The sequence below is a fragment of the Salvelinus fontinalis genome, chromosome 41 (genome assembly GCF_029448725.1).
Source record: "Salvelinus fontinalis isolate EN_2023a chromosome 41, ASM2944872v1, whole genome shotgun sequence".
In the NCBI taxonomy this organism is placed as follows: Eukaryota; Metazoa; Chordata; class Actinopteri; order Salmoniformes; family Salmonidae; genus Salvelinus; species Salvelinus fontinalis.
The window spans coordinates 8929376-8954516 of record NC_074705.1 but is presented as its reverse complement, the minus strand read 5'-3'; the positions used below and the strand labels follow the sequence as shown (position 1 = coordinate 8954516).

At 45.3% G+C, this 25141-nt stretch overlaps 1 protein-coding gene across 1 annotated transcript in view; it reads right to left on the bottom strand.

Annotated features, from left to right (window-relative positions):
- Nucleotides 1–476: 476 nt before the first annotated feature.
- The window catches only part of slc2a2 (solute carrier family 2 member 2), a 124066-nt gene continuing 99401 nt past the window's right edge, over nt 477–25141 (bottom strand). The window contains exons 9-12 of the mRNA XM_055908686.1: nt 1948–2052; nt 1729–1830; nt 1325–1528; nt 477–1173 (exon numbers count right to left, since the gene is read on the bottom strand). Coding sequence (XP_055764661.1) covers nt 946–1173; nt 1325–1528; nt 1729–1830; nt 1948–2052 — 639 coding nt within the window. The 3' untranslated portion in view covers nt 477–945. The remainder of the gene's footprint in view (nt 1174–1324; nt 1529–1728; nt 1831–1947; nt 2053–25141) is intronic.

The following is a 25141-nucleotide window of genomic DNA, read 5'->3' as shown; positions in this document are numbered from 1 at the left end:
TCCACCGTGGCAACGACAACGGCTAGCGCTGCCGCCAGGACAGATGTTCTTCTTCAGCAAATGTTGGTTGGTCTCACTTTTTGTGTGTTCTATCAATAATGAAGTTGAGGTGAGTGACGGCCTTAGTCTAATTTAATAACTTACACTTCCAATCCGATAATGCAGGGATGCAAAGTCATCCTTCCTAGTATGGACACCGTAATATTATTTCACAAGGTCACATGATCAGGAGAAACTCTAGCTTTTGCAGAGAGCAGCCATCTGAGATGACAATTGACACAACCAGCCAAGAGAGAGTGAATTCTGCTCTAGTGGTGTGTGTGTGTGTGTGTGTGTGTGTGTGTGTGTGTGTGTGTGTGTGTGTGTGTGTGTGTGTGTGTGTGTGTGTGTGTGTGTGTGTGTGTGTGTGTGTGTGTGTGTGTGTGTGTGTGTGTGTGTGTGTGTGTGTGATTTCAGCTGTCATTTCACATGCACTATATCTTTGTAGTCATTTATTAATAGTAATCCTAAAGTCCCATTTGTTGACATTCAACTTGTGTGAATACATTCAGTCAGTTACACATTGAACATGGTAGAACAGGATAATGGAACCTCTAGAAACAAAACCACCTGCTGTCTTTCTCGCTATTGTACTGACCATGAATGATACAGTAGAGACAAGAGTTTTTCTGGCTGTTTTATCCTGAGCATGAAACATTCTGGGCCCTGTGTATGAGTTATGTAAAGTTAGAAATGTCAGGAGTTGTTCCTGGAAGTAAACGACTATCTAGATGGCAATCAGGATTTAGGACTATCATCATTTACATTCTGTCACAATGCTAATTATCCGAGCCCTGCGGTAACACACCAGATTAAGCTAATCAGATATGTTAGTGCAGAGCTGGAACTAAAGCTTGCACACCCTGCAACTCTCCAGGGTTGGATCCCCCTGGACTAGTGAGCATGTCAGGCGTGGGAGTCTGATTTGAGCTGCTCCAGCTCGGTGGAGGTACCAGTACCAGTACCAGTTCCAATCTTTCTGGTTCCGGGTGTCTGTTGTCTTCCCTTTTTAAACACAGCTGCTATCTCCTCAAATGTCTTCCCTTTGGTCTCCGGCACGCGCAGGTAAGTGAACACAGTGAAGCCAAACAACAGCACCGCAAACAGGATGAACACATAGCTACCACACAGAGCCTGGAGGGAGGGGTGGAGGGTGGAGGGAGGGAGGGAGGGAGTGAGGGAGACGGAGAGAGGAAGGGAGAGAGAGGGAGAGAGAGAGAGAATTAATGGGTCTGTCAATCTGTCTGTTCCGCTGTCCATCTGTCCGTCTGTCCATGTATCTTACCTCTATGTAAGGGAAGGTCATGCCTATGATGAAGTTGCTGGTCCAGTTGGTGCAGCCAGCCAAAGCTAGAGCAGCAGGCCTGGGGCCCTGACTGAATAACTCAGCCACGATGAACCAGGGGATGGGACCAGGGCCGATCTCAAAGAAACACACAAACAGGAAGATGGCCGACATGCTGACATAGGACATCCAGGAGTAGACACTCTGGGGAGGAGAGGAGAGGAGAGGAGAGGAGAGGAGAGGAGAGGAGAGGAGAATAGAACACCTCATTGTTTTACTCCGGAGAGACAAGAGATGGTTAAAAAACACAGGAAACAGTCATATACAGACAGGAAATATACACTCTAAAATACTGAAACCCTATTGGTAGAGAGATAGAGACAATGATTTTTGATTGGTCATACCAGGTACACGAGGCCGACTGTCATGGCGACGGCACAAATACACATCCCACCTAAACCAATCAGAGTCAACGTTCGTCTGCCGGCCCTGTCCACTAGAGCCACCTGCAACACACACACATTTCAGTGTGACTGTTTGCATCACTGACCTACAAATGGTTAGTCTACGTGTGCACGTGTTAGTTTGTCAGTGTGTGTGTGTGTGTGTGTGTCTTTCCGTACCGACACCATCGTAAAGACGGTATTGAGAACTCCTACTCCAATGGTTGCATAGATAGGCTGAGTGACTCCTGCTCTCTCAAAGATGGCTGTTGAGTAATAAAAGATCTGAAGAGATTAAAACAAACATTATGTTTCCATTCAGTAAAGCAGAGTCATAAAAACCTCAATCTGGCTCATCCAGGCTGTTAAAAAGATTTAAAACAATATACAGCAATATAAAACTACATAAAAAAGATACAATAAATTCACTCGTGACTCAACACACACACAAACACAAACACACACTCACAATTCGCTCTCACTCGTTAAAACTCCCTCTCAATTCTTCCTGTATTCCCTCTCTCAGACAGTTGTTCCCTCTCTCTCAGTAACTCACAGTGTTGATTCCAGACAGTTGTTCCCTCTCTCTCAGTAACTCACAGCGTTGATTCCAGACAGTTGTTCCCTCTCTCTCAGTAACTCACAGAGTTGATTCCAGACAGTTGTTCCCTCTCTCTCAGTAACTCACAGTGTTGATTCCAGACAGTTGTTCCCTCTCTCTCAGTAACTCACAGCGTTGATTCCAGACAGTTGTTCCCTCTCTCTCAGTAACTCAGTGTTGATTCCAGACAGTTGTTCCCTCTCTCTCAGTAACTCAGCGTTGATTCCAGACAGTTGTTCCCTCTCTCTCAGTAACTCACAGTGTTGATTCCAGACAGTTGTTCCCTCTCTCTCAGTAACTCACAGTGTTGATTCCAGACAGTTGTTCTCTCTCTCTCCCAGTAACTCACAGTGTTGATTCCAGACAGTTGTTCCCTCTCTCTCTCAGAAACTCACAGTGTTGATTCCAGACAGTTGTTCCCTCTCTCTCAGTAACTCACAGTGTTGATTCCAGACAGTTGTTCCCTATCTCTCAGTAACTCACAGTGTTGATTCCAGACAGTTGTTCCCTCTCTCTCAATAACTCACAGTGTCGATTCCAGACAGTTGTTCCCTCTCTCTCAGTAACTCACAGTGTTGATTCCAGACAGTTGTTCTCTCTCTCGCCCTCTCTCTCAGTACCTCACAGCGTTGATTCCAGACAATTGTTCTCTCTCTCACTCTCTCTCTCAGTACCTCACAGTGTTGATTCCAGACAGTTGTTCCCTATCTCTCAGTAACTCAGTGTTGATTCCAGACAGTTGTTCTCTCTCTCTCAGTAACTCACAGTGTTGATTCCAGACAGTTTTTCTCTCTCTCTCTCAGTAACTCACAGAGTTGATTCCAGACAGTTGTTCCCTCTCTCTCAGTAACTCACAGTGTTGATTCCAGACAGTTTTTCTCTCTCTCTCTCAGTAACTCACAGAGTTGATTCCAGACAGTTGTTCCCTCTCTCTCAGTACCTCACAGTGTTGATTCCAGACAGTTGTTCCCTCTCTCTCTCAGTAACTCACAGTGTTGATTCCAAACAGTTGTTCCCTCTCTCTCAGTAACTCACAGTGTTGATTCCAGACAGTTGTTCCCTCTGGCTCAGTATCTCACAGTTTTGATTCCAGACAGTTGTTCCCTGTCTCTCAGTAACTCACAGTGTTGATTCCAGACAGTTGTTCCCTCTCTCTAAATAACTCACAGTGTTGATTCCAGACAGTTGTTCCCTCTCTCTCAGTAACTCACAGTGTTGATTCCAGACAGTTGTTCTCTCTCTCGCCCTCTCTCTCAGTACCTCACAGCGTTGATTCCAGACAATTGTTCTCTCTCTCCCTCTCTCTCTCAGTACCTCACAGTGTTGATTCCAGACAGTTGTTCCCTCTCTCTCAGTAACTCACAGTGTTGATTCCAGACAGTTGTTCCCTCTCTCTCAGTATCTCACAGTTTTGATTCCAGACAGTTGTTCCCTATTTCTCAGTAACTCACAGTGTTGATTGCAGACAGTTGTTCCCTCTCTCTCAGTACCTCACAGTGTTGATTCCAGACAGTTGTTCCCTCTCTCTCAGTAACTCACAGTGTTGATTTCAGACAGTTGTTCTCTCTCTCCCCCTCTCTCTCAGTACCTCACAGCGTTGATTCCAGACAGTTGTTCTCTCTCTCCCCCTCTCTCTCAGTACCTCACAGTGTTGATTCTAGACAATTGTTCTCTCTCTCTCTCTCAGTACCTCACAGTGTTGAATCCAGACAGTTGTTCCCTCTCTCTCAGTAACTCACAGTGTTGATTCCAGACAGTTGTTCTCTCTCTCTCAGTAACACACAGTGTTGATTCCAGACAGTTGTTCCCTCTCTCTCTCAGGAACTCACAGTGTTGATTCCAGACAGTTGTTCTCTCTCTCTCAGGAACTCACAGTGTTGATTCCAGACAGTTGTTCCCTATCTCTCAGTAACTCACAGTGTTGATTCCAGACAGTTGTTCCCTCTCTCTCAGTAACTCACAGTGTTGATTCCAGACAGTTGTTCCCTCTCTCTCAGTAACTCAGCGTTGATTCCAGACAGTTGTTCTCTCTCCCCCTCTCTCTCAGTACCTCACAGTGTTGATTCCAGACAATTGTTCTCTATCTCCCCCTCTCTCTCAGTACCTCACAGTGTTGATTCCAGACAATTGTTCTCTCTCTCCCCCTCTCTCTCAGTACCTCACAGTGTTGATTCCAGACAGTTGTTCTCTCTCTCTCTCTCAATAACTCACAGTGTTGATTCCAGACAGTTGTTCACTCTCTCTCTGTAACTCACACTGTTGATTCCAGACAGTTGTTCTCTCTCTCTCAGTAACACACAGTGTTGATTCCAGACAGTTGTTCCCTCTCTCTCTCAGGAACTCACAGTGTTGATTCCAGACAGTTGTTCTCTCTCTCTCAGTACCTCACAGTGTTGATTCCAGACAGTTGTTCCCTCTCTCTCAGTAACTCACAGTGTTGATTTCAGACAGTTGTTCTCTCTCTCCCCCTCTCTCTCAGTACCTCACAGTGTTGATTCCAGACAGTTGTTCTCTCTCTCGCCCTCTCTCTCAGTACCTCACAGCGTTGATTCCAGACAGTTGTTCTCTCTCTCCCCCTCTCTCTCAGTACCTCACAGTGTTGATTCCAGACAATTGTTCTCTCTCTCTCTCTCTCTCTCTCTCTCAGTACCTCACAGTGTTGATTCCAGACAGTTGTTCCCTCTCTCTCAGTAACTCACAGTGTTGATTCCAGACAGTTGTTCCCTCTCTCTCTCAGTAAATCAGTGTTGATTCCAGACAGTTGTTCCCTCTCTCTCTCAGGAACTCACAGTGTTGATTCCAGACAGTTGTTCTCTCTCTCTCAGTAACTCACAGTGTTGATTCCAGACAGTTGTTCCCTATCTCTCAGTAACTCACAGTGTTGATTCCTGACAGTTGTTCTCTCTCTCTCTCAGTAACTCACAGTGTTGATTACAGACAGTTGTTCCCTATCTCTCAGTAACTCACAGTGTTGTTTCCAGACAGTTGTTCTCTCTCTCTCTCAGGAACTCACAGTGTTGATTCCAGACAGTTGTTCTCTCTCTCTCAGGAACTCACAGTGTTGATTCCAGACAGTTGTTCCCTATCTCTCAGTAACTCACAGTGTTGATTCCAGACAGTTGTTCCCTCTCTCTCAGTAACTCACACTGTTGATTCCAGACAGTTGTTCCCTCTCTCTCGGTAACTCAGCGTTGATTCCAGACAGTTGTTCTCTCTATCCCCCTCTCTCTCAGTACCTCACAGTGTTGTTTCCAGACAGTTGTTCTCTCTCTCTCTGTAACTCACAGTGTTGATTCCAGACAGTTGTTCACTCTCTCTCTGTAACTCACAGTGTTGATTCCAGACAGTTGTTCTCTCTCTCTCAGTAACACACAGTGTTGATTCCAGACAGTTGTTCCCTCTCTATCTCAGGAACTCACAGTGTTGATTCCAGACAGTTGTTCTCTCTCTCTCAGTAACTCACAGTGTTGATTCCAGACAGTTGTTCCCTCTCTCTTGGTACCTCACAGTGTTGATTCCAGACAGTTGTTCCCTCTCTCTCAGTAACTCACAGTGTTGATTTCAGACAGTTGTTCTCTCTCTCCCCCTCTCTCTCAGTACCTCACAGTGTTGATTCCAGACAGTTGTTCTCTCTCTCGCCCTCTCTCTCAGTACCTCACAGCGTTGATTCCAGACAGTTGTTCTCTCTCTCCCCCTCTCTCTCAGTACCTCACAGTGTTGATTCCAGACAATTGTTCTCTCTCTCTCTCTCTCAGTAACTCACAGTGTTGATTCCAGACAGTTGTTCCCTCTCTCTCAGTAACTCACAGTGTTGATTCCAGACAGTTGTTCCCTCTCTCTCTCAGTAAATCAGTGTTGATTCCAGACAGTTGTTCCCTCTCTCTCAGTAACTCACAGTGTTGATTCCAGACAGTTGTTCTCTCTCTCTCAGTAACACACAGTGTTGATTCCAGACAGTTGTTCCCTCTCTCTCTCAGGAACTCACAGTGTTGATTCCAGACAGTTGTTCTCTCTCTCTCAGTAACTCACAGTGTTGATTCCAGACAGTTGTTCCCTATCTCTCAGTAACTCACAGTGTTGATTCCAGACAGTTGTTCCCTCTCTCTCAGTAACTCACAGTGTTGATTCCAGACAGTTGTTCCCTCTCTCTCAGTAACTCAGCGTTGATTCCAGACAGTTGTTCTCTCTCTCCCCCTCTCTCTCAGTACCTCACAGTGTTGATTCCAGACAATTGTTCTCTCTCTCCCCCTCTCTCTCAGTACCTCACAGTGTTGTTTCCAGACAGTTGTTCTCTCTCTCTCAATAACTCACAGTGTTGATTCCAGACAGTTGTTCCCTCTCTCTCTCAGTAAATCAGTGTTGATTCCAGACAGTTGTTCCCTCTCTCTCAGTAACTGACAGTGTTGATTCCAGACAGTTGTTCTCTCTCTCTCAGTAACACACAGTGTTGATTCCAGACAGTTGTTCCCTCTCTCTCTCAGGAACTCACAGTGTTGATTCCAGACAGTTGTTCTCTCTCTCTCAGTAACTCACAGTGTTGATTCCAGACAGTTGTTCCCTATCTCTCAGTAACTCACAGTGTTGATTCCAGACAGTTGTTCCCTCTCTCTCAGTAACTCACAGTGTTGATTCCAGACAGTTGTTCCCTCTCTCTCAGTAACTCAGCGTTGATTCCAGACAGTTGTTCTCTCTCTCCCTCTCTCTCTCAGTACCTCACAGTGTTGATTCCAGACAGTTGTTCCCTCTCTCTCAGTAACTCACAGTGTTGATTCCAGACAGTTGTTCCCTCTCTCTCTCAGGAACTCACAGTGTTGATTCCAGACAGTTGTTCTCTCTCTCTCAGGAACTCACAGTGTTGATTCCAGACAGTTGTTCCCTATCTCTCAGTAACTCACAGTGTTGATTCCAGACAGTTGTTCCCTCTCTCTCTCAGTAAATCAGTGTTGATTCCAGACAGTTGTTCCCTCTCTCTCAGTAACTCACAGTGTTGATTCCAGACAGTTGTTCTCTCTCTCTCAGTAACACACAGTGTTGATTCCAGACAGTTGTTCTCTCTCTCTCTCAGGAACTCACAGTGTTGATTCCAGACAGTTGTTCCCTATCTCTCAGTAACTCACAGTGTTGATTCCAGACAGTTGTTCCCTCTCTCTCAGTAACTCACAGTGTTGATTCCAGACAGTTGTTCCCTCTCTCTCAGTAACTCAGCGTTGATTCCAGACAGTTGTTCTCTCTCCCCCTCTCTCTCAGTACCTCACAGTGTTGATTCCAGACAATTGTTCTCTCTCTCCCCCTCTCTCTCAGTACCTCACAGTGTTGATTCCAGACAATTGTTCTCTCTCTCCCCCTCTCTCTCAGTACCTCACAGTGTTGATTCCAGACAGTTGTTCTCTCTCTCTCTCAATAACTCACAGTGTTGATTCCAGACAGTTGTTCACTCTCTCTCTGTAACTCACACTGTTGATTCCAGACAGTTGTTCTCTCTCTCTCAGTAACACACAGTGTTGATTCCAGACAGTTGTTCCCTCTCTCTCTCAGGAACTCACAGTGTTGATTCCAGACAGTTCTTCTCTCTCTCTCAGTAACTCACAGTGTTGATTCCAGACAGTTGTTCCCTCTCTCTCAGTAACTCACAGTGTTGATTTCAGACAGTTGTTCTCTCTCTCCGCCTCTCTCTCAGTACCTCACAGTGTTGATTCCAGACAGTTGTTCTCTCTCTCGCCCTCTCTCTCAGTACCTCACAGCGTTGATTCCAGACAGTTGTTCTCTCTCTCCCCCTCTCTCTCAGTACCTCACAGTGTTGATTCCAGACAATTGTTCTCTCTCTCTCTCTCAGTACCTCACAGTGTTGATTCCAGACAGTTGTTCCCTCTCTCTCAGTAACTCACAGTGTTGATTCCAGACAGTTGTTCCCTCTCTCTCTCAGTAAATCAGTGTTGATTCCAGACAGTTGTTCCCTCTCTCTCTCAGGAACTCACAGTGTTGATTCCAGACAGTTGTTCTCTCTCTCTCAGTAACTCACAGTGTTGATTCCAGACAGTTGTTCCCTATCTCTCAGTAACTCACAGTGTTGATTCCTGACAGTTGTTCTCTCTCTCTCAGTAACTCACAGTGTTGATTACAGACAGTTGTTTCATATCTCTCTCAGGAACTCACAGTGTTGATTCCAGACAGTTGTTCTCTCTCTCTCAGGAACTCACAGTGTTGATTCCAGACAGTTGTTCCCTATCTCTCAGTAACTCACAGTGTTGATTCCAGACAGTTGTTCCCTCTCTCTCAGTAACTCACAGTGTTGATTCCAGACAGTTGTTCCCTCTCTCTCAGTAACTCAGCGTTGATTCCAGACAGTTGTTCTCTCTATCCCCCTCTCTCTCAGTACCTCACAGTGTTGTTTCCAGACAGTTGTTCTCTCTCTCTCTGTAACTCACAGTGTTGTTTCCAGACAGTTGTTCCCTCTCTCTCAGTTACTCACACTGTTGATTCCAGACAGTTGTTCTCTCTCTCTCAGTAACACACAGTGTTGATTCCAGACAGTTGTTCCCTCTCTCTCTCAGGAACTCACAGTGTTGATTCCAGACAGTTGTTCTCTCTCTCTCAGTAACTCACAGTGTTGATTCCAGACAGTTGTTCCCTCTCTCTTGGTACCTCACAGTGTTGATTCCAGACAGTTGTTCCCTCTCTCTCAGTAACTCACAGTGTTGATTTCAGACAGTTGTTCTCTCTCTCCCCCTCTCTCTCAGTACCTCACAGTGTTGATTCCAGACAGTTGTTCTCTCTCTCGCCCTCTCTCTCAGTACCTCACAGCGTTGATTCCAGACAGTTGTTCTCTCTCTCCCCCTCTCTCTCACTACCTCACAGTGTTGATTCCGGACAATTGTTCTCTCTCTCTCTCTCAGTAACTCACAGTGTTGATTCCAGACAGTTGTTCCCTCTCTCTCAGTAACTCAGCGTTGATTCCAGACAGTTGTTCCCTCTCTCTCAGTAACTCACAGTGTTGATTCCAGACAGTTGTTCCCTATCTCTCAGTAACTCACAGTGTTGATTCCAGACAGTTGTTCTCTCTCTCTCAGTAACACACAGTGTTGATTCCAGACAGTTGTTCCCTCTCTCTCTCAGGAACTCACACTGTTGATTCCAGACAGTTGTTCTCTCTCTCTCAGTAACACACAGTGTTGATTCCAGACAGTTGTTCCCTCTCTCTCTCAGGAACTCACAGTGTTGATTCCAGACAGTTGTTCTCTCTCTCTCAGTAACTCACAGTGTTGATTCCAGACAGTTGTTCCCTCTCTCTCAGTAACTCACAGTGTTGATTTCAGACAGTTGTTCTCTCTCTCCGCCTCTCTCTCAGTACCTCACAGTGTTGATTCCAGACAGTTGTTCTCTCTCTCGCCCTCTCTCTCAGTACCTCACAGCGTTGATTCCAGACAGTTGTTCTCTCTCTCCCCCTCTCTCTCAGTACCTCACAGTGTTGATTCCAGACAATTGTTCTCTCTCTCTCTCTCAGTACCTCACAGTGTTGATTCCAGACAGTTGTTCCCTCTCTCTCAGTAACTCACAGTGTTGATTCCAGACAGTTGTTCCCTCTCTCTCTCAGTAAATCAGTGTTGATTCCAGACAGTTGTTCCCTCTCTCTCTCAGGAACTCACAGTGTTGATTCCAGACAGTTGTTCTCTCTCTCTCAGGAACTCACAGTGTTGATTCCAGACAGTTGTTCACTCTCTCTCTGTAACTCACACTGTTGATTCCAGACAGTTGTTCTCTCTCTCTCAGTAACACACAGTGTTGATTCCAGACAGTTGTTCCCTCTCTCTCTCAGGAACTCACAGTGTTGATTCCAGACAGTTGTTCCCTATCTCTCAGTAACTCACAGAGTTGATTCCAGACAGTTGTTCTCTCTCTCTCAGTAACTCACAGTGTTGTTTCCAGACAGTTGTTCTCTCTCTCTCTCAGGAACTCACAGTGTTGATTCCAGACAGTTGTTCTCTCTCTCTCAGGAACTCACAGTGTTGATTCCAGACAGTTGTTCCCTATCTCTCAGTAACTCACAGTGTTGATTCCAGACAGTTGTTCCCTCTCTCTCAGTAACTCACAGTGTTGATTCCAGACAGTTGTTCTCTCTATCCCCCTCTCTCTCAGTACCTCACAGTGTTGTTTCCAGACAGTTGTTCTCTCTCTCTCTGTAACTCACAGTGTTGTTTCCAGACAGTTGTTCTCTCTCTCTCAATAACTCAAAGTGTTGATTCCAGACAGTTGTTCACTCTCTCTCTGTAACTCACAGTGTTGTTTCCAGACAGTTGTTCTCTCTCTCTCAATAACTCAAAGTGTTGATTCCAGACAGTTGTTCACTCTCTCTCTCAGTAACTCACAGTGTTGTTTCCAGACAGTTGATCTCTCTCTCTCAATAACTCAAAGTGTTGATTCCAGACAGTTGTTCTCTCTCTCTCAGTACCTCACAGTGTTGATTCCAGACAGTTGTTCCCTCTCTCTCTCAGTAACTCACAGTGTTGTTTCCAGACAGTTGTTCTCTCTCTCTCAATAACTCAAAGTGTTGATTCCAGACAGTTGTTCACTCTCTCTCTGTAACTCACAGTGTTGATTCCAGACAGTTGTTCTCTCTCTCTCAGTAACACACAGTGTTGATTCCAGACAGTTGTTCCCTCTCTCTCTCAGGAACTCACAGTGTTGATTCCAGACAGTTGTTCTCTCTCTCTCAGGAACTCACAGTGTTGATTCCAGACAGTTGTTCTCTCTCTCTCAGTAACTCACAGTGTTGATTCCAGACAGTTGTTCCCTCTCTCTTGGTACCTCACAGTGTTGATTCCAGACAGTTGTTCCCTCTCTCTCAGTAACTCACAGTGTTGATTTCAGACAGTTGTTCTCTCTCTCCCCCTCTCTCTCAGTACCTCACAGTGTTGATTCCAGACAGTTGTTCTCTCTCTCGCCCTCTCTCTCAGTACCTCACAGCGTTGATTCCAGACAGTTGTTCTCTCTCTCCCCCTCTCTCTCAGTACCTCACAGTGTTGATTCCGGACAATTGTTCTCTCTCTCTCTCTCAGTAACTCACAGTGTTGATTCCAGACAGTTGTTCCCTCTCTCTCAGTAACTCACAGTGTTGATTCCAGACAGTTGTTCTCTCTCTCTCAGTAACACACAGTGTTGATTCCAGACAGTTGTTCCCTCTCTCTCTCAGTAACACACAGTGTTGATTCCAGACAGTTGTTCCCTCTCTCTCTCAGGAACTCACAGTGTTGATTCCAGACAGTTGTTCTCTCTCTCTCAGTAACTCACAGTGTTGATTCCAGACAGTTGTTCCCTATCTCTCAGTAACTCACAGTGTTGATTCCAGACAGTTGTTCTCTCTCTCTCAGGAACTCACAGTGTTGATTCCAGACAGTTGTTCCCTATCTCTCAGTAACTCACAGTGTTGATTCCAGACAGTTGTTCCCTCTCTCTCAGTAACTCACAGTGTTGATTCCAGACAGTTGTTCCCTCTCTCTCAGTAACTCAGCGTTGATTCCAGACAGTTGTTCTCTCTCCCCCTCTCTCTCAGTACCTCACAGTGTTGATTCCAGACAATTGTTCTCTCTCTCCCACTCTCTCTCAGTAACTCACAGTGTTGATTACAGACAATTGTTCTCTCTCTCCCCCTCTCTCTCAGTACCTCACAGTGTTGATTCCAGACAGTTGTTCTCTCTCTCTCTCAATAACTCACAGTGTTGATTCCAGACAGTTGTTCCCTCTCTCTCAGTAACACACAGTGTTGATTCCAGACAGTTGTTCTCTCTCTCTCTCAGGAACTCACAGTGTTGATTCCAGACAGTTGTTCTCTCTCTCTCAGTAACTCACAGTGTTGATTCCAGACAGTTGTTCCCTCTCTCTCAGTAACTCACAGTGTTGATTTCAGACAGTTGTTCTCTCTCTCCGCCTCTCTCTCAGTACCTCACAGTGTTGATTCCAGACAGTTGTTCTCTCTCTCGCCCTCTCTCTCAGTACCTCACAGCGTTGATTCCAGACAGTTGTTCTCTCTCTCCCCCTCTCTCTCAGTACCTCACAGTGTTGATTCCAGACAATTGTTCTCTCTCTCTCTCTCAGTACCTCACAGTGTTGATTCCAGACAGTTGTTCCCTCTCTCTCAGTAACTCACAGTGTTGATTCCAGACAGTTGTTCCCTCTCTCTCTCAGTAAATCAGTGTTGATTCCAGACAGTTGTTCCCTCTCTCTCTCAGGAACTCACAGTGTTGATTCCAGACAGTTGTTCTCTCTCTCTCAGGAACTCACAGTGTTGATTCCAGACAGTTGTTCACTCTCTCTCTGTAACTCACACTGTTGATTCCAGACAGTTGTTCTCTCTCTCTCAGTAACACACAGTGTTGATTCCAGACAGTTGTTCCCTCTCTCTCTCAGGAACTCACAGTGTTGATTCCAGACAGTTGTTCCCTATCTCTCAGTAACTCACAGAGTTGATTCCAGACAGTTGTTCTCTCTCTCTCAGTAACTCACAGTGTTGTTTCCAGACAGTTGTTCTCTCTCTCTCTCAGGAACTCACAGTGTTGATTCCAGACAGTTGTTCTCTCTCTCTCAGGAACTCACAGTGTTGATTCCAGACAGTTGTTCCCTATCTCTCAGTAACTCACAGTGTTGATTCCAGACAGTTGTTCCCTCTCTCTCAGTAACTCACAGTGTTGATTCCAGACAGTTGTTCCCTCTCTCTCAGTAACTCAGCGTTGATTCCAGACAGTTGTTCTCTCTATCCCCCTCTCTCTCAGTACCTCACAGTGTTGTTTCCAGACAGTTGTTCTCTCTCTCTCTGTAACTCACAGTGTTGTTTCCAGACAGTTGTTCTCTCTCTCTCAATAACTCAAAGTGTTGATTCCAGACAGTTGTTCACTCTCTCTCTGTAACTCACAGTGTTGTTTCCAGACAGTTGTTCTCTCTCTCTCAATAACTCAAAGTGTTGATTCCAGACAGTTGTTCACTCTCTCTCTGTAACTCACAGTGTTGTTTCCAGACAGTTGTTCTCTCTCTCTCAATAGCTCAAAGTGTTGATTCCAGACAGTTGTTCACTCTCTCTCTCAGTAACTCACAGTGTTGTTTCCAGACAGTTGTTCTCTCTCTCTCAGTACCTCACAGTGTTGATTCCAGACAGTTGTTCCCTCTCTCTCTCAGTAACTCACAGTGTTGTTTCCAGACAGTTGTTCTCTCTCTCTCAATAACTCAAAGTGTTGATTCCAGACAGTTGTTCACTCTCTCTCTGTAACTCACAGTGTTGATTTCAGACAGTTGTTCTCTCTCTCTCAGTAACACACAGTGTTGATTCCAGACAGTTGTTCCCTCTCTCTCTCAGGAACTCACAGTGTTGATTCCAGACAGTTGTTCTCTCTATCTCTCAGTAACTCACAGTGTTGATTCCAGACAGTTGTTCCCTCTCTCTTGGTACCTCACAGTGTTGATTCCAGACAGTTGTTCCCTCTCTCTCAGTAACTCACAGTGTTGATTTCAGACAGTTGTTCTCTCTCTCCCCCTCTCTCTCAGTACCTCACAGTGTTGATTCCAGACAGTTGTTCTCTCTCTCGCCCTCTCTCTCAGTACCTCACAGCGTTGATTCCAGACAGTTGTTCTCTCTCTCCCCCTCTCTCTCAGTACCTCACAGTGTTGATTCCAGACAAATGTTCTCTCTCTCTCTCTCAGTAACTCACAGTGTTGATTCCAGACAGTTGTTCCCTCTCTCTCAGTAACTCACAGTGTTGATTCCAGACAGTTGTTCTCTCTCTCTCAGTAACACACAGTGTTGATTCCAGACAGTTGTTCCCTCTCTCTCTCAGGAACTCACAGTGTTGATTCCAGACAGTTGTTCTCTCTCTCTCAGTAACTCACAGTGTTGATTCCAGACAGTTGTTCCCTATCTCTCAGTAACTCACAGTGTTGATTCCAGACAGTTGTTCCCTCTCTCTCAGTAACTCACAGTGTTGATTCCAGACAGTTGTTCCCTCTCTCTCAGTAACTCAGCGTTGATTCCAGACAGTTGTTCCCTCTCTCTCAGTAACTCACAGTGTTGATTCCAGACAGTTGTTCCCTATCTCTCAGTAACTCACAGTGTTGATTCCAGACAGTTGTTCTCTCTCTCTCAGTAACACACAGTGTTGATTCCAGACAGTTGTTCCCTCTCTCTCTCAGGAACTCACACTGTTGATTCCAGACAGTTGTTCTCTCTCTCTCAGTAACACACAGTGTTGATTCCAGACAGTTGTTCCCTCTCTCTCTCAGGAACTCACAGTGTTGATTCCAGACAGTTGTTCTCTCTCTCTCAGTAACTCACAGTATTGATTCCAGACAGTTGTTCCCTCTCTCTCAGTAACTCACAGTGTTGATTTCAGACAGTTGTTCTCTCTCTCCGCCTCTCTCTCAGTACCTCACAGTGTTGATTCCAGACAGTTGTTCTCTCTCTCGCCCTCTCTCTCAGTACCTCACAGCGTTGATTCCAGACAGTTGTTCTCTCTCTCCCCCTCTCTCTCAGTACCTCACAGTGTTGATTCCAGACAATTGTTCTCTCTCTCTCTCTCAGTACCTCACAGTGTTGATTCCAGACAGTTGTTCCCTCTCTCTCAGTAACTCACAGTGTTGATTCCAGACAGTTGTTCCCTCTCTCTCTCAGTAAATCAGTGTTGATTCCAGACAGTTGTTCCCTCTCTCTCTCAGGAACTCACAGTGTTGATTCCAGACAGTTGTTCTCTCTCTCTCAGGAACTCACAGTGTTGATTCCAGACAGTTGTTCACTCTCTCTCTGTAACTCACACTGTTGATTCCAGACAGTTGTTCTCTCTCTCTCAGTAACACACAGTGTTGATTCCAGACAGTTGTTCCCTCTCTCTCTCAGGAACTCACAGTGTTGATTCCAGACAGTTGTTCCCTATCTCTCAGTAACTCACAGAGTTGATTCCAGACAGTTGTTCTCTCTCTCTCAGTAACTCACAGTGTTGTTTCCAGACAGTTGTTCTCTCTCTCTCTCAGGAACTCACAGTGTTGATTCCAGACAGTTGTTCTCTCTCTCTCAGGAACTCACAGTGTTGATTCCAGACAGTTGTTCCCTATCTCTCAGTAACTCACAGTGTTGATTCCAGACAGTTGTTCCCTCTCTCTCAGTAACTCACAGTGTTGATTCCAGACAGTTGTTCTCTCTATCCCCCTCTCTCTCAGTACCTCACAGTGTTGTTTCCAGACAGTTGTTCTCTCTCTCTCTGTAACTCACAGTGTTGTTTCCAGACAGTTGTTCTCTCTCTCTCAATAACTCAAAGTGTTGATTCCAGACAGTTGTTCACTCTCTCTCTGTAACTCACAGTGTTGTTTCCAGACAGTTGTTCTCTCTCTCTCAATAACTCAAAGTGTTGATTCCAGACAGTTGTTCACTCTCTCTCTCAGTAACTCACAGTGTTGTTTCCAGACAGTTGATCTCTCTCTCTCAATAACTCAAAGTGTTGATTCCAGACAGTTGTTCTCTCTCTCTCAGTACCTCACAGTGTTGATTCCAGACAGTTGTTCCCTCTCTCTCTCAGTAACTCACAGTGTTGTTTCCAGACAGTTGTTCTCTCTCTCTCAATAACTCAAAGTGTTGATTCCAGACAGTTGTTCACTCTCTCTCTGTAACTCACAGTGTTGATTCCAGACAGTTGTTCTCTCTCTCAGTAACACACAGTGTTGATTCCAGACAGTTGTTCCCTCTCTCTCTCAGGAACTCACAGTGTTGATTCCAGACAGTTGTTCTCTCTCTCTCAGTAACTCACAGTGTTGATTCCAGACAGTTGTTCCCTCTCTCTTGGTACCTCACAGTGTTGATTCCAGACAGTTGTTCCCTCTCTCTCAGTAACTCACAGTGTTGATTTCAGACAGTTGTTCTCTCTCTCCCCCTCTCTCTCAGTACCTCACAGTGTTGATTCCAGACAGTTGTTCTCTCTCTCGCCCTCTCTCTCAGTACCTCACAGCGTTGATTCCAGACAGTTGTTCTCTCTCTCCCCCTCTCTCTCAGTACCTCACAGTGTTGATTCCAGACAATTGTTCTCTCTCTCTCTCTCAGTAACTCACAGTGTTGATTCCAGACAGTTGTTCCCTCTCTCTCAGTAACTCACAGTGTTGATTCCAGACAGTTGTTCTCTCTCTCTCAGTAACACACAGTGTTGATTCCAGACAGTTGTTCCCTCTCTCTCTCAGGAACTCACAGTGTTGATTCCAGACAGTTGTTCTCTCTCTCTCAGTAACTCACAGTGTTGATTCCAGACAGTTGTTCCCTATCTCTCAGTAACTCACAGTGTTGATTCCAGACAGTTGTTCCCTCTCTCTCAGTAACTCACAGTGTTGATTCCAGACAGTTGTTCCCTCTCTCTCAGTAACTCAGCGTTGATTCCAGACAGTTGTTCTCTCTCTCCCCCTCTCTCTCAGTACCTCACAGTGTTGATTCCAGACAATTGTTCTCTCTCTCCCCCTCTCTCTCAGTACCTCACAGTGTTGTTTCCAGACAGTTGTTCTCTCTCTCTCTCAATAACTCACAGTGTTGATTCCAGACAGTTGTTCACTCTCTCTCTGTAACTCACAGTGTTGATTCCAGACAGTTGTTCTCTCTCTCTCAGTAACACACAGTGTTGATTCCAGACAGTTGTTCCCTCTCTCTCTCAGGAACTCACAGTGTTGATTCCAGACAGTTGTTCTCTCTCTCTCAGTAACTCACAGTGTTGATTCCAGACAGTTGTTCCCTATCTCTCAGTAACTCACAGTGTTGATTCCAGACAGTTGTTCCCTCTCTCTCAGTAACTCACAGTGTTGATTCCAGACAGTTGTTCCCTCTCTCTCAGTAACTCAGCGTTGATTCCAGACAGTTGTTCTCTCTCTCCCTCTCTCTCTCAGTACCTCACAGTGTTGATTCCAGACAGTTGTTCCCTCTCTCTCAGTAACTCACAGTGTTGATTCCAGACAGTTGTTCTCTCTCTCTCTCTCTCAGTACCTCACAGTGTTGATTCCAGACAGTTGTTCCATCTCTCAGTAACTCACAGTGTTGATTCCAGACAGTTGTTCCCTCTCTCTCTCAGTAAATCAGTGTTGATTCCAGACAGTTGTTCCCTCTCTCTCAGTAACTCACAGTGTTGATTCCAGACAGTTGATCCCTATCTCTCAGTAACTCACAGTGTTGATTCCAGACAGTTGTTCCCTCTCTCTCAATAACTCACAGTGTTGATTCCAGACAGTTGTTCCCTCTCTCTCAGTAACTCACAGTGTTGATTCCAGACAGTTGTTCTCTCTCTCGCCCTCTCTCTCAGTACCTCACAGTGTTGATTCCAGACAGTTGTTCCCTATCTCTCAGTAACTCACAGTGCTGATTCCAGACAGTTGTTCCCTCTCTCTCAATAACTCACAGTGTTGATTCCAGACAGTTGTTCCCTCTCTCTCAGTACCTCACAGCGTTGATTCCAGACAATTGTTCTCTCTCTCCCTCTCTCTCTCAGTACCTCACAGTTTTGTTTCCAGACAGTTGTTCCCTCTCTCTCAGTAACTCACAGTGTTGATTTCAGACAGTTGTTCTCTCTCTCGCCCTCTCTCTCAGTACCTCACAGCGTTGATTCCAGACAGTTGTTCTCTCTCTCCCCCTCTCTCTCAGTAACTCACAGTGTTGATTCCAGACAATTGTTCTCTCTCTCTCTCTCTCTCTCTCTCAGTACCTCACAGTGTTGATTCCAGACAGTTGTTCCCTCTCTCTCTCTCTCAGTAAATCAGTGTTGATTCCAGACAGTTGTTCCCTCTCTCTCAGTAACTCAGTGTTGATTCCAGACAGTTGTTCCCTCTCTCTCTCAGTCAATCAGTGTTGATTCCAGACAGTTGTTCCCTCTCTCTCAGTAACTCACAGTGTTGTTTCCAGACAGTTGTTCTCTCTCTCTCTCAGTAACACACAGTGTTGTTTCCAGACAGTTGTTCCCTCTCTCTCTCAGGAACTCACAGTGTTGATTCCAGAGAGTTGTTCTCTCTCTCTCTCAGTAACACACAGTGTTGATTCCAGACAGTTGTTCCGTCTCTCTCTCAGGAACTCACAGTGTTGATTCCAGACAGTTGTTCTCTCTCTCTCAGTAACTCACAGTGTTGATTCCAGACAGTTGTTCCTAATCTCTCAGTAACTCACAGTGTTGATTCCAGACAGTTGTTCCCTCTCTCTCAGTAACTCACAGTGTTGATTCCAGACAGTTGTTCCCTCTCTCTCAGTAACTCAGTGTTGATTCCAGACAGTTGTTCTCTCTCTCTATCAATAACTCACAGTGTTGATTCCAGACAGTTGTTCCCTTTCTCTCAGTAACTCACAGTGTTGATTCCAGACAGTTGTTCTCTCTCTCTCTCAGTAACTCACAGTGTTGATTCCAGACAGTTGTTCCCTCTCTCTCAGTAACTCACAGCGTTGATTCCAGACAGTTGTTCCCTCTCTCTCAGTAACTCACAGTGTTGATTCCAGACAGTTGTTCCCTCTCTCTCAGTAACTCACAGTGTTGATTCCAGACAGTTGTTCCCTATCTCTCAGTAACTCAGTGTTGATTCCAGACAGTTGTTCCCTCTCTCTCAGTAACTCAGTGCTGATTTCAGACATTTGTTCCCTCTCTCTCAGTAACTCACAGTGTTGATTCCAGACAGTTGTTCCCTCTCTCTCAGTAACTCACAGTGTTGATTCAAGACAGTTGTTCTCTCTCTCGCCCTCTCTCTCAGTAACTCACAGTGTTGATTCCAGACAGTTGTTCCCTCTCTCTCAGTAACTCACAGAGTTGATTCCAGACAGTTGTTCCCTCTCTCTCTCAGTAACTCACAGCGTTGATTCCAGACAGTTGTTCCCTCTCTCTCAGTAACTCACAGCGTTGATTCCAGACAGTTGTTCCCTCTCTCTCAGTAACTCACAGTGTTGATTCCAGACAGTTGTTCCCTCTCTCTCAGTAACTCACAGTGTTGATTCAAGACAGTTGTTCTCTCTCTCGCCCTCTCTCTCAGTAACTCACAGTGTTGATTCAAGACAGTTGTTCTCTCTCTCGCCCTCTCTCTCAGTATCTCACAGTGTTGATTCAAGACAGTTGTTCTCTCTCTCGCCCTCTCTCTCAGTAACTCACAGTGTTGATTCAAGACAGTCGTTCTCTCTCTCGCCCTATCTCTCAGTAACTCACAGTGTTGATTCCAGACAGTTGTTCCCTCTATCTCTCAGTAACTCACAGTGTTGATTCCAGACAGTTGTTCCCTCTCTCTCAGTAACTCACAGCGTTGATTCCAGACAGTTGTTCCCTCTCTCTCAGTAACTCACAGCGTTGATTCCAGACAGTTTTTCCCTCTCTCTCAGTAACTCACAGTGTTGATTCCAGACAGTTGTTCCCTCTCTCTCAGTAACTCACAGTGTTGATTCAAGACTGTTGTTCCCTCTCTCTCTCAATAACTCAGTGTTGATTCCAGACAGTTGTTCCCTCTCTCTCAGTAACTCAGTGTTGATTCCAGACAGTTGTTCTCTCTCTCTCAGTAACTCACAGTGTTGATTCCAAACAGTTGTTCCCTCTCTCTCTCAGTAACTCACAGTGTTGATTCCAGACAGTTGTTCCCTTTCTCTCAGTAACTCACAGTGTTGATTCCAGACAGTTTTTCCCTCTCTCTCAGTAACTCACAGTGTTGATTCCAGACAGTTGTTCCCTCTCTCTCAGTAACTCACAGTGTTGATTCAAGACTGTTGTTCCCTCTCTCTATCAATAACTCACAGTGTTGATTCCAGACAGTTGTTCCCTTTCTCTCAGTAACTCACAGTGTTGATTCCAGACAGTTGTTCTCTCTCTCTCTCAGTAACTCACAGTGTTGATTCCAGACAGTTGTTCCCTCTCTCTCAGTAACTCACAGCGTTGATTCCAGACAGTTGTTCCCTCTCTCTCAGTAACTCACAGTGTTGATTCCAGACAGTTGTTCCCTCTCTCTCAGTAACTCACAGTGTTGATTCCAGACAGTTGTTCCCTATCTCTCAGTAACTCAGTGTTGATTCCAGACAGTTGTTCCCTCTCTCTCAGTAACTCAGTGCTGATTTCAGACAGTTGTTCCCTCTCTCTCAGTAACTCACAGCGTTGATTCCAGACAGTTGTTCCCTCTCTCTCAGTAACTCACAGCGTTGATTCCAGACAGTTGTTCCCTCTCTCTCAGTAACTCACAGTGTTGATTCCAGACAGTTGTTCCCTCTCTCTCAGTAACTCACAGTGTTGATTCAAGACAGTTGTTCTCTCTCTCGCCCTCTCTCTCAGTAACTCACAGTGTTGATTCAAGACAGTTGTTCTCTCTCTCGCCCTCTCTCTCAGTATCTCACAGTGTTGATTCAAGACAGTTGTTCTCTCTCTCGCCCTCTCTCTCAGTAACTCACAGTGTTGATTCAAGACAGTTGTTCTCTCTCTCGCCCTCTCTCTCAGTAACTCACAGTGTTGATTCCAGACAGTTGTTCCCTCTCTCTCTCAGTAACTCACAGTGTTGATTCCAGACAGTTGTTCTCTCTCTCTATCAATAACTCACAGTGTTGATTCCAGACAGTTGTTCCCTTTCTCTCAGTAACTCACAGTGTTGATTCCAGACAGTTTTTCCCTCTCTCTCAGTAACTCACAGTGTTGATTCCAGACAGTTGTTCCCTCTCTCTCAGTAACTCACAGTGTTGATTCAAGACTGTTGTTCCCTCTCTCTATCAATAACTCACAGTGTTGATTCCAGACAGTTGTTCCCTTTCTCTCAGTAACTCACAGTGTTGATTCCAGACAGTTGTTCTCTCTCTCTCTCAGTAACTCACAGTGTTGATTCCAGACAGTTGTTCCCTCTCTCTCAGTAACTCACAGCGTTGATTCCAGACAGTTGTTCCCTCTCTCTCAGTAACTCACAGTGTTGATTCCAGACAGTTGTTCCCTCTCTCTCAGTAACTCACAGTGTTGATTCCAGACAGTTGTTCCCTATCTCTCAGTAACTCAGTGTTGATTCCAGACAGTTGTTCCCTCTCTCTCAGTAACTCAGTGCTGATTTCAGACAGTTGTTCCCTCTCTCTCAGTAACTCACAGCGTTGATTCCAGACAGTTGTTCCCTCTCTCTCAGTAACTCACAGCGTTGATTCCAGACAGTTGTTCCCTCTCTCTCAGTAACTCACAGTGTTGATTCCAGACAGTTGTTCCCTCTCTCTCAGTAACTCACAGTGTTGATTCAAGACAGTTGTTCTCTCTCTCGCCCTCTCTCTCAGTAACTCACAGTGTTGATTCAAGACAGTTGTTCTCTCTCTCGCCCTCTCTCTCAGTATCTCACAGTGTTGATTCAAGACAGTTGTTCTCTCTCTCGCCCTCTCTCTCAGTAACTCACAGTGTTGATTCAAGACAGTTGTTCTCTCTCTCGCCCTCTCTCTCAGTAACTCACAGTGTTGATTCCAGACAGTTGTTCCCTCTCTCTCTCAGTAACTCACAGTGTTGATTCCAGACAGTTGTTCTCTCTCTCTATCAATAACTCACAGTGTTGATTCCAGACAGTTGTTCCCTTTTTCTCAGTAACTCACAGTGTTGATTCCAGACAGTTTTTCCCTCTCTCTCTCAGTAACTCACAGTGTTGATTCCAGACAGTTGTTCCCTCTCTCTCAGTAACTCACAGTGTTGATTCAAGACTGTTGTTCCCTCTCTCTATCAATAACTCACAGTGTTGATTCCAGACAGTTGTTCCCTTTCTCTCAGTAACTCACAGTGTTGATTCCAGACAGTTGTTCTCTCTCTCTCTCAGTAACTCACAGTGTTGATTCCAGACAGTTGTTCCCTCTCTCTCAGTAACTCACAGCGTTGATTCCAGACAGTTGTTCCCTCTCTCTCAGTAACTCACAGTGTTGATTCCAGACAGTTGTTCCCTCTCTCTCAGTAACTCACAGTGTTGATTCCAGACAGTTGTTCCCTATCTCTCAGTAACTCAGTGCTGATTCCAGACAGTTGTTCCCTCTCTCTCAGTAACTCAGTGCTGATTTCAGACAGTTGTTCCCTCTCTCTCAGTAACTCACAGCGTTGATTCCAGACAGTTGTTCCCTCTCTCTCAGTAACTCACAGCGTTGATTCCAGACAGTTGTTCCCTCTCTCTCAGTAACTCACAGTGTTGATTCCAGACAGTTGTTCCCTCTCTCTCAGTAACTCACAGTGTTGATTCAAGACAGTTGTTCTCTCTCTCGCCCTCTCTCTCAGTAACTCACAGTGTTGATTCAAGACAGTTGTTCTCTCTCTCGCCCTCTCTCTCAGTATCTCACAGTGTTGATTCAAGACAGTTGTTCTCTCTCTCGCCCTCTCTCTCAGTAACTCACAGTGTTGATTCAAGACAGTTGTTCTCTCTCTCGCCCTCTCTCTCAGTAACTCACAGTGTTGATTCCAGACAGTTGTTCCCTCTCTCTCTCAGTAACTCACAGTGTTGATTCCAGACAGTTGTTCTCTCTCTCTATCAATAACTCACAGTGTTGATTCCAGACAGTTGTTCCCTTTCTCTCAGTAACTCACAGTGTTGATTCCAGACAGTTGTTTTCTCTCTCTCTCAGTAACTCACAGTGTTGATTCCAGACAGTTGTTCCCTCTCTCTCAGTAACTCACAGCGTTGATTCCCGACAGTTGTTCCCTCTCTCTCAGTAACTCACAGTGTTGATTCCAGACAGTTGTTCCCTCTCTCTCAGTAACTCACAGTGTTGATTCCAGACAGTTGTTCCCTCTCTCTCAGTAACTCACAGCGTTGATTCCAGACAGTTGTTCCCTCTCTCTCAGTAACTCACAGCGTTGATTCCAGACAGTTGTTCCCTCTCTCTCAGTAACTCACAGTGTTGATTCCAGACAGTTGTTCCCTCTCTCTCAATAACTCACAGTGTTGATTCAAGACAGTTGTTCTCTCTCTCGCCATCTCTCTCAGTAACTCACAGTGTTGATTCAAGACAGTTGTTCTCTCTCTCGCCCTCTCTCTCAGTAACTCACAGTGTTGATTCAAGACAGTTGTTCTCTCTCTCACCCTCTCTCTCAGTAACTCACAGTGTTGATTCCAGACAGTTGTTCCCTCTCTCTCTCAGTAACTCACAGTGTTGATTCCAGACAGTTGTTCCCTCTCTCTCAGTAACTCACAGCGTTGATTCCAGACAGTTGTTCCCTCTCTCTCAGTAACTCACAGCGTTGATTCCAGACAGTTTTTCCCTCTCTCTCAGTAACTCACAGTGTTGATTCCAGACAGTTGTTCCCTCTCTCTCAGTAACTCACAGTGTTGATTCAAGACTGTTGTTCCCTCTCTCTCTCATTAACTCAGTGTTGATTCCAGACAGTTGTTCTCTCTCTCTCAGTAACTCAGTGTTGATTCCAGACAGTTGTTCTCTCTCTCTCAGTAACTCACAGTGTTGATTCCAAACAGTTGTTCCCTCTCTCTCTCAGTAACTCGCAGTGTTGATTCCAGACAGTTGTTCCCTATCTCTCAGTAACTCAGTGTTGATTCCAGACAGTTGTTCCGTCTCTCTCAGTAACTCACAGTGTTGATTCCAGACAGTTGTTCTCTCTCTCTCAGTAACTCAGTGTTGATTCCAGACAGCTGTTCCCTCTCTATCAATAACTCAGTGTTGATTCCAGACAGTTGTTAGCTCTCTCTCTCATTAACTCACAGTGTTGATTCCAGACAGTTGTTCTCTCTCTCCCCCTCTCTCTCTGTACCTCACAGTGTTGATTCCAGACAATTGTTCTCTCTCTCTCTCAGTAACTCACAGTGTTGATTCCAGACAGTTGTTCCCTCTCTCTCAGTAACTCACAGTGTTGATTCCAGACAGATGTTCCCTCTCTCTCTCAGTAAATCAGTGTTGATTCCAGACAGTTGTTCCCTCTCTCTCAGTAACTCACAGTGTTGATTCCAGACAGTTGTTCCCTATCTCTCAGTAACTCACAGTGTTGATTCCAGACAGTTGTTCCCTCTCTCTCTCAGTACCTCACAGTGTTGATTCCAGACAGTTGTTCCCTCTCTCTCAGTAACTCACAGTGTTGATTTCAGACAGTTGTTCTCTCTCTCCCCCTCTCTCTCAGTACCTCACAGCGTTGATTCCAGACAGTTGTTCTTTCTCTCCCCCTCTCTCTCAGTACCTCACAGCGTTGATTCCAGACAGTTGTTCTCTCTCTCGCCCTCTCTCTCAGTACCTCACAGTGTTGATTCCAGACAGTTGTTCCCTCTCTCTCAGTAACTCACAGTGTTGATTCCAGACAGTTGTTCCCTCTCTCTCTCAGTAAATCAGTGTTGATTCCAGACAGTTGTTCCCTCTCTCTCAGTAGCTCAGAGTGTTGATTCCAGACAGTTGTTCCCTCTCTCTCAGTAACTCACAGTGTTGATTCCAGACAGTTGTTCCCTCTCTCTCTCAGTAACTCAGTGTTGATTCCAGACAGTTGTTCCCTCTCTCTCAGTACCTCACAGTGTTGATTCCAGACAGTTGTTCCCTCTCTCTCAGTAACTCACAGTGTTGATTCCAGACAGTTGTTCCCTCTCTCTCAATAACTCACAGTGTTGATTCCAGACAGTTGTTCCCTCTCTCTCTCAGTAACTCAGTTTTGTTTCCAGACAGTTGTTCCCTCTCTCTCTCAGTAACTCAGTGTTGATTCCAGACAGTTGTTCCCTCTCAGTACCTCACAGTGTTGATTCCAGACAGTTGTTCCCTCTTTCTCAGTACCTCACAGTGTTGATTCCAGACAGTTGTTCCCTCTCTCTCAGTAACTCACAGTGTTGATTCCAGACAGTTGTTCCCTC